This window comes from Phyllobates terribilis, unplaced genomic scaffold (genome assembly GCF_046119375.1).
Source record: "Phyllobates terribilis strain yellow unplaced genomic scaffold, ASM4611937v1 Scaffold_3__8_contigs__length_932513732, whole genome shotgun sequence".
NCBI lineage: Eukaryota > Metazoa > Chordata > Amphibia > Anura > Dendrobatidae > Phyllobates > Phyllobates terribilis.
In genome coordinates, this window is record NW_027362763.1 from 15,341,510 (window position 1) to 15,357,003 (window position 15,494).

At 50.2% G+C, this 15,494-nt stretch overlaps 1 protein-coding gene across 1 annotated transcript in view; it reads left to right on the forward strand.

Moving 5' to 3' along the window:
* IFT172 (intraflagellar transport 172) overlaps positions 1-15,494 on the forward strand; it is a 130,870-nt gene that overhangs the window by 96,280 nt on the left and 19,096 nt on the right. Inside the window, exons 24-31 of the mRNA XM_073673691.1 lie at positions 9,275-9,395; positions 11,704-11,848; positions 12,164-12,253; positions 12,359-12,456; positions 12,843-12,978; positions 13,052-13,168; positions 13,240-13,382; positions 13,935-14,028. Of these exons, the coding sequence (XP_073529792.1) occupies positions 9,275-9,395; positions 11,704-11,848; positions 12,164-12,253; positions 12,359-12,456; positions 12,843-12,978; positions 13,052-13,168; positions 13,240-13,382; positions 13,935-14,028 (944 nt within the window). The remainder of the gene's footprint in view (positions 1-9,274; positions 9,396-11,703; positions 11,849-12,163; positions 12,254-12,358; positions 12,457-12,842; positions 12,979-13,051; positions 13,169-13,239; positions 13,383-13,934; positions 14,029-15,494) is intronic.

Here is a 15,494-nt window from a genome sequence, read left to right on the forward strand (position 1 = left end):
TATCCCTCCTAGCTTTGTGTCATCAGCAAATTTAATCAGTTTACCCTCAATTCCTTCATCTAAATCATTGATAAAGATGTTGAACAATACAGGTCCCAGGACGGAGCCCTGTGGTACCCCACTTGAGACATTCATCCAGCTGGATGTGAAGCCATTTACAACCACCCTTTGAGTCCGATCACTAAGCCAGTTATGAATCCACCTAACAGTTGCCTGGTCCATTGCATACTTGGTCATTTTTTCAATAAGGATGGTGTGAGATACTTTGTCAAATGCTTTGCTGAAGTCAAGATATACTATATCTACAGCATTTCCCTGATCCACCCAGTCAGTGATTCTGTCATAGAAGGAAATTAAGTTAGTCTGACATGACTTGTTAGTTACAAACCCATGCTGACTCTGGTTAATCACTTCATTCTTATCCATGTACTTACATACATGTTGTTTAATAATTTGTTCAAAGATCTTTCCTGGTATAGAAGTCAGACTCACCGGCCTATAGTTCCCTGGGTCCACCTTCTTCCCCTTTTTGAAGATAGGAACAACATTTGCTCTTCTCCAGTCTTCTGGGACTTCTCCTGTTCTCCAAGAATTTTCAAAGATTATGGAGAGTGGTTCTAAAATTTCTTCTACGATCTCCTTCAGTACTCTGGGGTGTAATTCATCTGGACCTGGAGACTTGAACTCATTTATGTTAGCTAAATATTCCCTCACAATCTTTCGGTTTACAGATAACTTGGATTCCTCTATTCCTTTAAAAGGACAGTGAAGATCAGTTGATGTTACATTTTCTTTCTGAGAGAAAACAGATGCAAAATAGGAATTAAAAAGTTCGGCCTTCTCAACATCCTCTCTTACCATTTCTCCATTTTCATCCTGTAAAAATCCTATAGCATCTTTGACTTTTCTTTTACTTTTGACATACCCCCAAAATCCTTTTTTATTGCTTTTGACATCTCTTGCAAGCCTTAATTCATTGTCAGCTTTAGCTAACCTGATACGTGCCCTGCAGGATCTGCAGACTGCATTATAATCTTCTTTAGATATGCCTCCCTCTTTCCATTTAATAAACATTTCTTTCTTTCTTTTTAGCATGTGTTTAAGTTCTGTGTTCATCCATCCTGGTTTCCTTAAATGCTTCCCATTCTTCCTACTTTTCGGGATTGTTAACGATTGTGCTTTGAGAATCTCATTTTTAAAAATTTCCCATCCTTCCTGGACATTTTTGTCCTTAAGGACATCCAGCCATTGGATCCCTCCTATTCTCTTTCTGAGTCTCTTAAAATCTGCCTTTCTAAAATCTAACCTTGAAGTTTGAGTCTTCACATGTCTTCCTCCTCTAGTTATCCAAAATTCTATAATAGCATGATCGCTGCCTCCTAGGGTCCCAGCCACCTTTACCTCCTCAACCATTTCCTCCCTGTTTATAAGGATTAGATCCAAAGTAGCAGATCCCCTTGTTTTCTCCCCTACCTTTTGGAAGATAAAGTTGTCAGCAAGAGAGGATAAGAATTTGCTTGACCTGTTAGTTTTACTTGAGAGAGATTCCCAACAAATGTCTGGATAGTTGAAATCTCCCATGACCACTACGTCATATTTTTTGGAGAACTTGGTCATTTGATACATAAAGAGTTCATCCATATCTTCAGCTTGCCCAGGTGGCCTGTAGTAAATGCCTACAATGGTGTCCTTTCCGTTGTTCTCTCCTTGTATTCTTACCCAAACAGTTTCCACAGAACTCCCAGTCTCTGAAGCTTCAATCTCTGTGCAGATATTCGCTTTTCTAACATACAATGCGACACCTCCTCCTCGTTTATCAAGTCTGTTTCTTGCAAATAAGTTGTATCCTTTTAGCCTTTTATTCCAATCATGTGTATCGTCCCACCAAGTTTCAGTGATTCCAAAGACATCATATTCCTTTTCCTGCATTAGTAGTTCCAATTCTCCTTGTTTGTTGCCCATGCTTTGTGCATTTGTATAAAAACATTTTAGTTTGTGATTGGTTTCTCTTCCTCCCATATTTTTATTATTTAAATTGTTTTGTCTTTGTTCTTCTTTTCCACTTCCAGTAGCAGAGATCTCAATAGTATTTGTCAGCTGTACGGCTTTTTCTGGCCTTTTGCTTCCCTTCCCACATTGTTCTGGTATAAAGCTCTTCTGATGAGTGTAGCAAGGCGACTTCCAAATACATGTTTTCCAGTCTTCGTAAGGTGCACCCCATCTCTAGCAAGTAGTCCATCGTATAGGTAATTCATTCCGTGATCCAGAAATCCAAATCCTTGTTGACGGCACCATCGACGTAGCCAGTTGTTCACCTGTAGAATCTTATTCCACCTCATTGTTCCATGGCCATCCACTGGGAGGATGGATGAGAAGACCACCTGCGCTCCCAATTCTTTCACTTTCTTGCCTAAGTCTTCAAAGTCACTGCAGATGGTTTCCAGGTCCTTTCTTGCGGTGTCATTTGTCCCCACATGTATTAGCAGGAATGGGTAGTGATCTGTAGGTCTGAAGAGTCTTGATATCCTGTCAGACACATCTTTAATTTTTGCTCCTGGAAGACAGCACATTTCTCTTGAGGTTATGTCTGGTCTGCAGATAGCGGCCTCTGTTCCTCTTAACAGGGAATCCCCCATGACCACCACTCTCCGTTTTTTCTTCACAACATTCTTCTTTCTCCATCCAGGAGGATTCTGAGGGCTTACAAGGTTATTCATTGCTGGCAAAGTCTTATCTTGCTGTATTTCTTCATGGTTCTCCTGTGTGAGAGCCTGGTACTGGTTCCTGAGCAGTATGGGTGCTGACTGCCTCTCGATCCTCCTGCTTCTCTGGGTCACATGCTTCCATTCCTCTGTTTCGTCAGGTGCAGTTCGAATTTCTTCTCTTTCTGAATCATGAAGAGATAATTCTGCTCTGTCTAAGAACTCTTCACCTTCCTTAATGATTTTCAAGGTAGTTAACCTCTCTTCTAGATTTCGCAACTTTTCCTCCAACAGGGACACAAGCTGCATTTCTGGCATGTGAAGTTTGGCTTTTCCACTGGCAAGTCTGTGAACATGTAGCAGGATATGCAGCTCACCAAATGGCTCCTGGACTCTTCCATGTTCTTATTGTTAATGTTCTGAAAACAGTGAAAAAAGCTTAAAAAAAAAAGCTTCAAAATGCGCGCGGTTTACCCATGTCCTCTTTTCAGCTCCAACAGCCAAAATCCAGTGTTCTTTGAGCTCACGGAGACTCTTCACTTACCCCAAAATGCAGTGGGAATATGCAAATTATCTCCTCAGGACTCCTCCCCTGGTTTGGGGAGGAGTCTTTTGGGGTCTGTCTCTACCACCTTTCTCTGCTGCAGTCTTTTGGGGTCTGTCTCTCCCACCTTTCTCTGCTGCAGTCTTTTGGGGTCTGTGTCTACCAGCTTTCGCTACAGTCTTTTGGGGTCTGTCTCTCCAGCTTTCGCTACAGTCTTTTGGGTCTGTCTCTCCAGCTTTCACTGCAGTCTTTTGGGGTCTGTCTCTACCACCTTTCTCTGCTGTAGTCTTTTGGGGTCTGTCTCTCCCACCTTTCTCTGCTACAGTCTTTTGGGGTCTGTCCCTCCAGCTTTCGCTGCAGTCTTTTGGGGTCTGTCCCTCCAGCTTTCGCTGCAGTCTTTTGGGGTCTGTCTCTCCCAGCTTTCGCTGCAGTCTTTTGGCGTCTGTCTCTCCAGCTTTCTCTGCAGTCTTTTGGGGTCTGTCTCTCTCAGCTTTCGCTGCAGTATTTCGGGGTCTTTATCTACCAGCTTTCGCTGCAGTCTTTTGGGGTCTCTCTCTCCCAGCTTTCGCTGCAGTCTTATGGGGTCTGTCTCTCACAGCTTTCGCTACAGTCTTTTGGGGTCTCTCTCTCACAGCTTTCGTTACAGTCTTTTGGGGGTCTGTCTCTCGCAGCTTTCGCTACAGTCTTTTGGGGGTCTGTCTCTCCAGCTTTCGCTACAGTCTTTTGGGGTCTGTCTCTCCAGCTTTCGCTGCAGTCTTTTGGGGTCTGTCCCTCCGGCTTTCGCTGCAGTCTTTTGGGGTCTGTCTCTCCGGCTTTCGCTACAGTCTTTTGGGGTCTGTCTCTACCTGCTTTCGCTGCAGTCTTTCGGGGTCTGTCTCTCCCAGCTTTCGCTGCAGTATTTTGGGGTCTGTCTCTCCCAGCTTTCGCTGCAGTATTTTGGGGTCTGTCTCTACCAGCTTTCTCTGCAGTCTTTTGGGGTCTGTCCCTCCAGCTTTCGCTGCAGTCTTTTGGGGTCTGTCTCTCCCAGCTTTCGCTGCAGTCTTTTGGGGTCTGTCCCTCCAGCTTTCGCTGCAGTTTTTTGGGGTCTGTCCCTCCAGCTTTCGCTGCAGTCTTTTGGGGTCTGTCTCTCCCAGCTTTCGCTGCAGTATTTCGGGGTCTGTGTCTACCAGCTTTCGCTGCAGTCTTTTGGGGTCTGTCTCTACCAGCTTTCACTGCAGTCTTTTGGGGTCTGTCTCTACCACCTTTCTCTGCTGCAGTCTTTTGGGGTGTGTCTCTACCAGCTTTCGCTGCAGTCTTTTGGGGTCTGTCTCTCCAGCTTTCGCTGCAGTCTTTGGGGTCTGTCTCTCCCAGCTTTCGCTGCAGTCTTTGGGGTCTGTCTCTCCCAGCTTTCGCTGCAGTCTTTTGGGGTCTGTCTCTACCAGCTTTCGCTGCAGTCTTTTGGGGTCTGTCTCTGCAGCTTTCGCTGCAGTCTTTTGGGGTCTGTCTCTCTAGCTTTCGCTGCAGTCTTTTGGGGTCTGTCTCTACCAGCTTTCGCTGCAGTCTTTTGGGGTCTGTCTCTCCAGTTTTCGCTGCCGTCTTTTGGGGTCTGTCTCTCGCAGCTTTCGCTGCAGTCTTTTGGGGTCTGTCTCTCCCAGCTTTTGCTGCAGTCTTTTGGGGTCTGTCTCTCGCAGCTTTCGCTGCAGTCTTTTGGGGTCTGTCTCTCCAGCTTTCTCTGCAGTCTTTTGGGGTCTGTCTCTCCCAGCTTTCGCTGCAGTCTTTTGGGGTCTGTCTCTCCCAGCTTTCGCTGCAGTCTTTTGGGGTCTGTCTCTCGCAGCTTTCGCTGCAGTCTTTTGGGGTCTGTCTCTCCAGCTTTCGCTGCAGTCTTTTGGGGTCTGTCTCTGCAGCTTTCGCTGCAGTCTTTTGGGGTCTGTCTCTCCAGCTTTCGCTGCAGTCTTTTGGGGTCTGTCTCTCTCAGCTTTCGCTGCAGTCTTTTGGGGTCTGTCTCTCCCAGCTTTCGCTGCAGTCTTTTGGGGTCTGTCTCTCCCAGCTTTCGCTGCAGTCTTTTGGGGTCTGTCTCTCGCAGCTTTCGCTGCAGTCTTTTGCTGTCTGTCTCTCCCAGCTTTCGCTGCAGTCTTTTGGGGTCTCTCTCTCCCAACTTTCGCTGCAGTCTTTTGGGGTCTCTCTCTCCCAGCTTTCTCTGCAGTCTTTTGGGGTCTCTCTCCCAGCTTTCTCTGCAGTCTTATGGGGTCTGTCTCTCACAGCTTTCGCTACAGTCTTTTGGGGTCTCTCTCTCCCAGCTTTCGCTGCAGTCTTTTGGGGTCTGTCTCTACCAGCTTTCGCTGCAGTCTTTTGGGGTCTGTCTCTCCCAGCTTTTGCTGCAGTCTTTTGGGGTGTGTCTCTCCAACTTTCTCTGCAGTCTTTTGGGGTCTGTCTCTCCAGCTTTCTCTGCAGTCTTTTGGGGTCTGTCTCTCCAGCTTTCTCTGCAGTCTTTTGGGGTCTGTCTCTCCAGCTTTCTCTGCAGTCTTTTGGGGTCTGTCTCTCCAGCTTTCTCTGCAGTCTTTTGGGGTCTGTCCCTCCAGCTTTCGCTGCAGTCTTTTGGGGTCTGTCCCTCCAGCTTTCGCTGCAGTCTTTTGGGGTCTGTCCCTCCAGCTTTCGCTGCAGTCTTTTGGGGTCTGTCTCTCCCAGCTTTCGCTGCAGTATTTCGGGGTCTGTATCTACCAGCTTTCGCTGCAGTCTTTTGGGGTCTCTCTCTCCCAGCTTTCGCTGCAGTCTTTTGGGGTCTGTCTCTCGCAGCTTTCGCTGCAGTCTTTTGGGGTCTGTCTCTCCAGCTTTCTCTGCAGTCTTTTGGGGTCTGTCTCTACCAGCTTTCTCTGCTGCAGTCTTTAGGGGTCTGTCTCTCCCAGCTTTCGCTGCAGTCTTTTGGGGTCTGTCGCTCCCAGCTTTCGCTGCAGTCTTTTGGGGTCTGTCTCTTCCACCTTTCTCTGCAGTCTTTTGGGGTCTGTCTCTCCAGCTTTCGCTGCAGTCTTTTGGGGTCTGTCTCTCCAGCTTTCTCTGCAGTCTTTTGGGGTCTGTCTCTCCAGCTTTCGCTACAGTCTTTTGTGGTTTTTCTCTCCACCTTTCTCTGCTGCAATTTTTTGGGGTCTGTCTCTCCAGCTTTCGCTGCAGTCTTTTGGGGTGTGTCTCTCCAACTTTCGCTGCAGTCTTTTGGGGTCTGTCTCTCCACCTTTCTCTGCAGTCTTTTGGGGTCTGTCTCTCCAGCTTTCTCTGCAGTCTTTTGGGGTCTGTCTCTCCAGCTTTCTCTGCAGTCTTTTGGGGTCTGTCTCTACCAGCTTTCTCTGCTGCAGTCTTTTGGGGTCTGTCTCTCCCAGCTTTCGCTGCAGTCTTTTGGGGTCTGTCGCTCCTAGCTTTCGCTGCAGTCTTTTGGGGTCTGTCTCTTCCACCTTTCTCTGCAGTCTTTTGGGGTCTGTCTCTCCAGCTTTCGCTGCAGTCTTTTGGGGTCTGTCTCTCCAGCTTTCTCTGCAGTCTTTTGGGGTCTGTCTCTCCAGCTTTCGCTACAGTCTTTTGTGGTTTTTCTCTCCACCTTTCTCTGCTGCAATCTTTTGGGGTCTGTCTCTCCAGCTTTCGCTGCAGTCTTTTGGGGTGTGTCTCTCCATCTTTCGCTGCAGTCTTTTGGGGTCTGTCTCTCCACCTTTCTCTGCAGTCTTTTGGGGTCTGTCTCTCCACCTTTCTCTGCAGTCTTTTGGGGTCTGTCTCTCCAGCTTTCTCTGCAGTCTTTTGGGGTCTGTCTCTCCAGCTTTCTCTGCAGTCTTTTGGGGTCTGTCTCTCCAGCTTTCTCTGCAGTCTTTTGGGGTCTGTCCCTCCAGCTTTCGCTGCAGTCTTTTGGGGTCTGTCTCTCGCAGCTTTCTCTGCAGTCTTTTGGGGTCTGTCTCTCCAGCTTTCTCTGCAGTCTTTTGGGGTCTGTCTCTCCAGCTTTCTCTGCAGTCTTTTGGGGTCTGTCTCTCCAGCTTTCTCTGCAGTCTTTTGGGGTCTGTCTCTCGCAGCTTTCTCTGCAGTCTTTTGGGGTCTGTCCCTCCAGTTTTCGCTGCAGTCTTTTGGGGTCTGTCTCTCGCAGCTTTCTCTGCAGTCTTTTGGGGTCTGTCTCTCCAGCTTTCTCTGCAGTCTTTTGGGGTCTGTCTCTCCAGCTTTCTCTGCAGTCTTTTGGGGTCTGTCTCTCCAGCTTTCTCTGCAGTCTTTTGGGGTCTGTCTCTCGCAGCTTTCTCTGCAGTCTTTTGGGGTCTGTCTCTCCAGCTTTCTCTGCAGTCTTTTGGGGTCTTTCTCTCCAGCTTTCTCTGCAGTATTTTGGGGTCTGTCTCTCCAGCTTTCTCTGCAGTCTTTTGGGGTCTGTCTCTCCAGCTTTCTCTGCAGTCTTTTGGGGTCTGTCTCTCCAGCTTTCTCTGCAGTCTTTTGGGGTCTGTCTCTCGCAGCTTTCTCTGCAGTCTTTTGGGGTCTGTCTCTCCAGCTTTCTCTGCAGTCTTTTGGGGTCTGTCTCTCGCAGCTTTCTCTGCAGTCTTTTGGGGTCTGTCTCTCCAGCTTTCGCTGCAGTCTTTTGGGGTCTGTCTCTCCAGCTTTCTCTGCAGTCTTTTGGGGTCTGTCTCTCGCAGCTTTCTCTGCAGTCTTTTGGGGTCTGTCTCTCGCAGCTTTCTCTGCAGTCTTTTGGGGTCTGTCTCTCCAGCTTTCTCTGCAGTCTTTTGGGGTCTGTCTCTCCAGCTTTCTCTGCAGTCTTTTGGGGTCTGTCTCTCCAGCTTTCTCTGCAGTCTTTTGGGGTCTGTCTCTCGCAGCTTTCTCTGCAGTCTTTTGGGGTCTGTCTCTCCAGCTTTCTCTGCAGTCTTTTGGGGTCTGTCTCTCCAGCTTTCGCTGCAGTCTTTTGGGGTCTGTCTCTCCAGCTTTCTCTGCAGTCTTTTGGGGTTTGTCTCTCCAGCTTTCTCTGCAGTCTTTTGGGGTCTGTCTCTCCAGCTTTCTCTGCAGTCTTTTGGGGTCTGTCTCTCCAGCTTTCTCTGCAGTCTTTTGGGGTCTGTCTCTCGCAGCTTTCGCTGCAGTCTTTTGGGGTCTGTCTCTCGCAGCTTTCTCTACAGTCTTTTGGGGTCTGTCTCTCCAGCTTTCTCTGCAGTCTTTTGGGGTCTGTCTCTCCAGCTTTCTCTGCAGTCTTTTGGGGTCTGTCTCTCGCAGCTTTCTCTGCAGTATTTTGGGGTCTGTCTCTCCAGCTTTCTCTGCAGTCTTTTGGGGTCTGTCTCTCGCAGCTTCCTCTGCAGTCTTTTGGGGTCTGTCTCTCCAGCTTTCGCTGCAGTCTTTTGGGGTCTGTCTCTCCAGCTTTCTCTGCAGTCTTTTGGGGTCTGTCTCTCCAGCTTTCTCTGCAGTCTTTTGGGGTCTGTCTCTCCAGCTTTCTCTGCAGTCTTTTGGGGTCTGTCCCTCCAGCTTTCGCTGCAGTCTTTTGGGGTCTGTCTCTCGCAGCTTTCTCTGCAGTCTTTTGGGGTTTGTCTCTCCAGCTTTCGCTGCAGTCTTTTGGGGTCTGTCTCTCCACCTTTCTCTGCAGTCTTTTGGGGTCTGTCCCTCCAGCTTTCGCTGCAGTCTTTTGGGGTCTGTCTCTCGCAGCTTTCTCTGCAGTCTTTTGGGGTTTGTCTCTCCAGCTTTCGCTGCAGTCTTTTGGGGTTTGTCTCTCCAGCTTTCGCTGCAGTCTTTTGGGGTCTGTCTCTCTCAGCTTTCTCTGCAGTCTTTTGGGGTCTGTCTCTCCAGCTTTACATTTGTGGTGTAACGTGTAAAATGAGGAAAAGATCATGGGGTGTGAAGACTTTTTCCAGGCAGTGTATATCTGGATGCTCGTTTGGTCTGTGGGGTTCCGTATGTGCTCCCTCCCCGTCATTAGTGGGTCATTGGTGATGGGCTGACGGCGTGGACTCCGCCGTGGGCCGGTGCCGGACGGGTGTGATGAGAGGGTGACGGGTGCGGCTGTCAGTAGTGGGGGCACATGCTTCTCTCTTCTGCTCCCTTACCCGGGGGTCTCCTGTGTTGTCAGCGGTGGAGCTGGCCCGTGGGGCCTTTCCTGCAGACGTGGTGAAGCTGGAGGAGTCCTGGGGGGATCATCTGGTGCAGCAGAAGCAGCTGGACGCGGCCATCAACCACTACATCGAGGCCGGGTGAGCGCGTCAGCCCGCCATCCTGGGGGACACATGAGGTGTTAGTGGGTCGGGGCTATATGATCGGTGGTCTGGGGGGTTATAGGAGTGATATTATCAGGTGTTGGGGGGGTTATATTGTCGGGAGAGTGGGGGATAATACGATCTGGAGTGCAGGGTGATATTATCGGGGTTACGGCCGGGGGGTTATATGATCTAGGGTGCGGGGAGTTACAGCGGGTGAGATAAGTATTGAACATGTCACCAATTCTCTAAGTAAATCTATTGGTAAAGATGCTCTTGCCATGAAATTCTCCCCAGATGTCGGTAACAACCCGTCCAATCCACACAGGAAAGAGATCACCATAGATCCATAAATGATGTGAAATAATGAGAGATGACACCGGGGGAAGTACTGACCACGTTACTGACATGTACAGTGCCGGCAAAAAAAATCTCTGCAAGTTCAATGAAACCACAAAATCTTAATATTCAAGTGTTTTATTGTGGATATTTTCTTACCATTAGTATTTTGTCATGTCACCCTCACATTTTATCACCATCCGCAGTCGTCTAGGCATGGACTCATCAAGGCTGGCTAGGTATGTGGAGTCCATGTTTACCCACAGTGTCTTCAGCACCTCCTTTAGATTGTTGATGTCGCTGGGTCGTGTCTCTTGAACCTTGTTTTTCATTAAATTCCAGGCATTTTCTATGGGGTTAAGGTCAGGGGAATCACCTGGCCACTCTAAAATGTTAATGTTATGGTCACTGAGAAACTTTCTCCCGGCCTTGGCTTTGTGGTCCGGGGCTCCATCATGCATAAAGTAATCACACTGATGTATGACCCAAAAAGTAAGCAGGTGTTCTTCCAAAACAGGAATATAATTGCTTGCTTTCATAGTTACATTCTTGGGTTGGAAGTACAAACCTGCCCTGCCCATGCTTCCACTGATTGCACCCCACACCATCACACTGTCAGGGTGTTTAACAGTCTTCACTGTATATTTTGGGTCATACTGTGACACTGTACTCGGACGACGCACAACCTTTGAGCCTCCCCTGACCGGCCTGAAAGTGCTCTCATCACTAAACCTCACTTTCTTCCACTCTTCAGATGTCCAATCTTGATATTTCTTACAAAAGGCCAGCCGTTTCTTCTTCATTGCTGCTGTGAGCAGGGGCTTCTTTGCGGTACGGCAACTTGGTAGACCCATGTCCTTCTGCAGGCGGTGACGAATTGTCCTAGTTGCGATGTTCTGCAGGAGCATAGGGTACTTGTTTTTTTTTATTTCAACGGCAGTTATAGAAGGATGTGACATCACTTCACGCTCCAGAAGCTTATCAGTCCTTGGTGAAGTCTTCTTAGGTGCGCCAGAGCCTGACTTCCTCTGCGGTACCATCCCAGGAGGCAGTGATGCCGCCGACCGCTTCAGTTGATAAATTGCTTCTCTTGACACTCCCAGATCTCTAGCTACAGCAATCACCGCATCCCCCTTCTCGAGCAGAGTCAAGGCACGGGATTGCTCTTCCATTTTAAGCTTCTTTCGACCCATTGTGGGAGATAATATAAAACTGAGGGAGATAATAAAAGACTGCCTAATAGCAAAACTGGCTGAGCTGCACATAACAACCAATCAGAGTGCAGCTTTCGCTTGACCAGAGAAGTGAAAACTGAGCATTGATTGGTTGATATTTGCAACAAAGCCAGCTTCAATATTAGACAGTTTTTTATTATCTCCCCCATTGTGTACACTTTTAAAAAGTGAAATTATGATGTGGATTTTATATGTAAAGTTTTTTTTTGCCGGCACTGTAATTTATACTTGGTACAGAAGCCTTTGTTGGTGATGAAGCTTCACAATGTCTCCTGTATGGAGAAACTAGTGGCAGGCATTGCTCAGCTGTGATATCAGCCCATTCTTCCACACAAACACATCACATCCTGGAGCTTCTATTGGGAGTGTATTTTCTGGATGGTGGGGGGGGGGTGTTATTTTCCTATTTTCCAGATCGGGGGGGGGGGGGGGGGGCGTATTGTTCCGGATTTGGGGAGATATTTTCCAGAATTGGGGGGGGGGGGGGAGGAGAAATTTTCCAGATTCTGGGGGATATTTTCTGTATTCGGGGTTATATTTTCCAGATTCGGGGGGGGGGGGGGGGGGTGTGTATCTTCTGAATTCAGGAGGGAGGGAGATATTTCCCGGGGAATGTATTTTCTGAATTTGGTGGTGGGGGGGTATTTTCCAGATTCTGGGGGCTTTCTTCTGTATTCGGGGTTGGTATTTTCCGGTCTCGGGGGGTTTCTCACGGTCACCTCTCCCCTCAGTTGCTCTATTAAGGCCATTGATGCTGCATTAGGCGCTCGGCAGTGGAAGAAAGCCGCGCACATCCTGGAGCTGCAGGAGCCGCGGACCGCCGGAGACTACTACCTGAAGATCGCATATCACTACCGCTCTGTACAGGAGTACGAGGTCAGGAGAGGCCCATCGTGTCCACATCCGGGTGTGCGGGGTGTCCATACCCTTACATCTGTACTCAGGATGGACCGCGCTGGGGCACACCCTGATTCCCCCCGGGGTCTCTGCACACCCTGATCCTCCCCCTGAGGCCTCTGCACACCCTGATTTTCTCCCCGGGGCCTCTGCACACCCTTATTATCCCCACCCCGGGGCCTCTGCACACCCTGATTTTCTCCCCGGGGCCTCTGCACACCCTGATTCCCCCCACCCCAGGGCCCCTGACACCTGGGGCCCCAGCACATTCTCACCCTGTACATCTCTCTCCAGCTTGCTGAGCAGCTGTACATCAAGGCTGGCAGGAGCAAGGAGGCCATAGACATGTACACACAGGCCGGCCGCTGGGAGCGAGCGCACGCGGTGAGTCCTGGCTTATGTGTCTGCGGGTCACAGGATTTCAGCTCTTGGTGCTCGGTGTAAGAGCCGGCGTCCTGCCCGTGTTACCCGCCATGCTTTCATCCATAGCTGGCCGTGAAGTGCATGAACCCAGAAGACGTGTCCGCGCTTTATATCTCCCAGGCCAAGGAGCAGGAGAAGCAGGGGCACTACCGGGAGGCTGAGAGGTAAGAGGCCGCGGGGGAAGAGGCCGCCTGTATGGTGATAGCGGCTGTCACACGCTGGCTGTATGGTGATGGTGGCTCTCACACCCCGCCTGTACCGTGATGGTGGCTGTCTCACTTCGGCTGTACGGTGATGGTGGCTGTCTCACCCCGGCTGTACGGTGATGGTGGCTGTCTCACCCCGGCTGTATGGGGGTGGCGGCTGTCACACCCCGCCTGTACGGGGGTGGCGGCTGTCTCACGCCGGCTGTGTGACGCTCCAGGCGCTGTGTGCGGCCGGTCACGCCTGTGTAACACTGTATATGAGGTCTTACTCATCTGTTTCCGCCGCCCTGTGATCGTTCTCCTTTCCGTGTGTCACGCGTGGCTCCGGGTCACGGATTTCACAGACTATACATCACGGTGGATGAACCTGACCTCGCCATCGCCATGTACAAGAAGCACAATCTGCATGAGGACATGATCCGCCTGGTCAGCAGGCATCACCCGGACCTGGTGATGGACACCCATCTGCACCTGGGCAAGGTGAGTCTTCTGCTCGCCTCTCGCTGTACGGGCCTGTAGGCATGTGGGTAACCTTCCTGCTGATTGTCTCCAGGAGCTGGAGGCCGGGGGACGTCTGCGGGAGGCCGAGTACCATTACCTGAAGGCCAAGGACTGGAAGTCTCCAGTGAATATGTACAGAGCGGCCGATATGTGGGAGGAGGCGCACCGGGTAACAGCCCCACCATCTGTCTCCTTTATCCATGGCATCAAGTATGTGATTATAACACGACCCTTCTGCAGGTGGCGAAGACTCACGGAGGGGCCAACGCCCAGAAACATGTGGCATACCTGTGGGCAAAGAGCTTAGGAGGGGAGGCAGCGGTGAAGCTACTGACCAAATTCACCCTCCTGGAGACCGCCATCGATCACGCCACTGAGAACTGGTGAGTACCGAGAGGTGGGAGCTGCTGGTATGGAGAGAATGCCTGGTGTGAGGGTGTGCAGGGGGGCACTGTCGGAGCGAGGGTGCGCAGGGGGGCACTGTCGGAGCGAGGGTGCGCAGGGGGGCACTGTCGGAGCGAGGGTGCGCAGGGGGGGTCTGTCGGAGCGAGGGTGCGCAGGGGGGGTCTGTCGGAGCGAGGGTGCGCAGGGGGGCTCTGTCGGAGCGAGGGTGCGCAGGGGGGCTCTGTCAGAGCGAGGGTGCGCAGGGGGGCACTGTCGGACCGAGGGTGCGCAGGGGGGCACTGCCGGACCGAGGGTGCGCATGGGGGTACTGCCATGCCGAGGGTTGCGCAGGGGGGCACTGCCGACGGGAGGGTGCGCAGGTGGGCACTGTGGGACCGAGGGTGCACAGGGGGGCACTGTCGGAGCGAAGGTGCGCAAGGGGGCACTGCCGGGCCCAGGGCTGCATACACTGCATTATGCCATGGTCCTGGGTTGTGCCTGCTATCGGGGGGCACGGGGTTGCATCTTATTAACCCTCTGTGTCCTTTCAGCACGTTTGACTTTGCGTTTGATCTCGCCCGACTGGCAATGAAAGACAAACTCCCCGAGATCCACCTGAAGCATGCCATGTTCCTGGAGGACGAGGTGAGAGCGGGGGGCCCTCTATATACTGCCCACCTCCTGTATGTAATGTGTGTGTGTGTGTGGGTATACAGTGCACAGCATAAATGAGTACACCCTGTGGAAAGTAGGATTTCACTTGCTGAACACAAGAACATTTCCAGAATATACAATCATGGCCGAAAGTGTTGGCACCCTTGAAATTGTTCCAGAAAATGAAGTTTACACCCCATGGCGCTGTAGCTAATCTCCCTGAATGTGGACGGCAGAGAAAAAAAGATGAAAGGTTACAATGCAGGATAGTCCGGATGGGGGATAAGCCTCAATCAAGCTCCAAAGAAATTCCAGCTGTCCTGCAGGCTCCAGGTGCATCAGTGTCAGCGCAATCTATCCGTCCACATGTGAATGAAATGAAATGCTACGACAGGAGACCCCGGAGGACCCCACTGCTGACACAGAGACATAAAAAACTAGACCGCAATTTGCCAAAATGTACTTGTATAGCCAAAATCCTTCTGGGAAAGCATCTTGTGGACAGATGAGACCAAGACAGGGCTTTTTGGTAAAGCACATCAATCTACTGTTTACTGAAATCAGAATGAGGCCTACAAAGAAAAGAACACAGTACCTACAGTCAGATATGGTGGAGGGTCACAGATGTTTTGCTGCCTCGGGCACTGGGGGCCTTGGCTGTGTACAAGGCATTATGAAATCTGAAGATTACCAAAGGATGTTGGGCTGTAATGTAGTGCCCAGTGTCAGATAGCTGGGTGTGTGTCCTAGGTCATGGGTCTTCCAGCAGGACAATGACCCCAAACATACTTCAAGAAGCCCCCAGAAATGTATGGAAACAAAGCGCTGGAGAGATCTGAAGTGGCAGCAATGAGTCCGGATCTAAATCCCATTGATCCCCTGTGGAGAGATCTTACAATTACTGTTGGGAGAAGACGTCTTCACATATGAGAGACCTGGAGACGATTGTAAGAAGAGTCCAAGATCCCGGCTGAGGAGTAAGAAGAGTCCAAGATCCCAGCTGAGGAGTAAGAAGAGTCCAAGATCCCAGCTGAGGAGTAAGAAGAGTCCAAGATCCCAGCTGAGGAGTAAGAAGAGTCCAAGATCCCAGCTGAGGAGTAAGAAGATGATGGTTATAGGAAGCGATTGATTGCAGTTCATAGAATCATAGAATGGTAGAGTTGGAAGGGACCTCCTGGGTCATCTGGTCCAACCCCCTGCTCAAAGCAGGATTCACTAGATCATCTCAGACAGATGTCTGTCCAGCCTCTGTTTGAAGACGTCCATTGAAGGGGAACTCACCACCTCTCGTGGCAGCCTGTTCCACTCATTAATCACCCTAACTGTCAAAAAGTTTTTTCTAATATCTAATCTGTGTCTCCTCCCATTTAGTTTCATCCCATTGCTTCTAGTCTTTCCTTGTGCAAATGAGAATAAAGATGATCCTTCTACAATGTGACAGCCCTTGACATATTTGT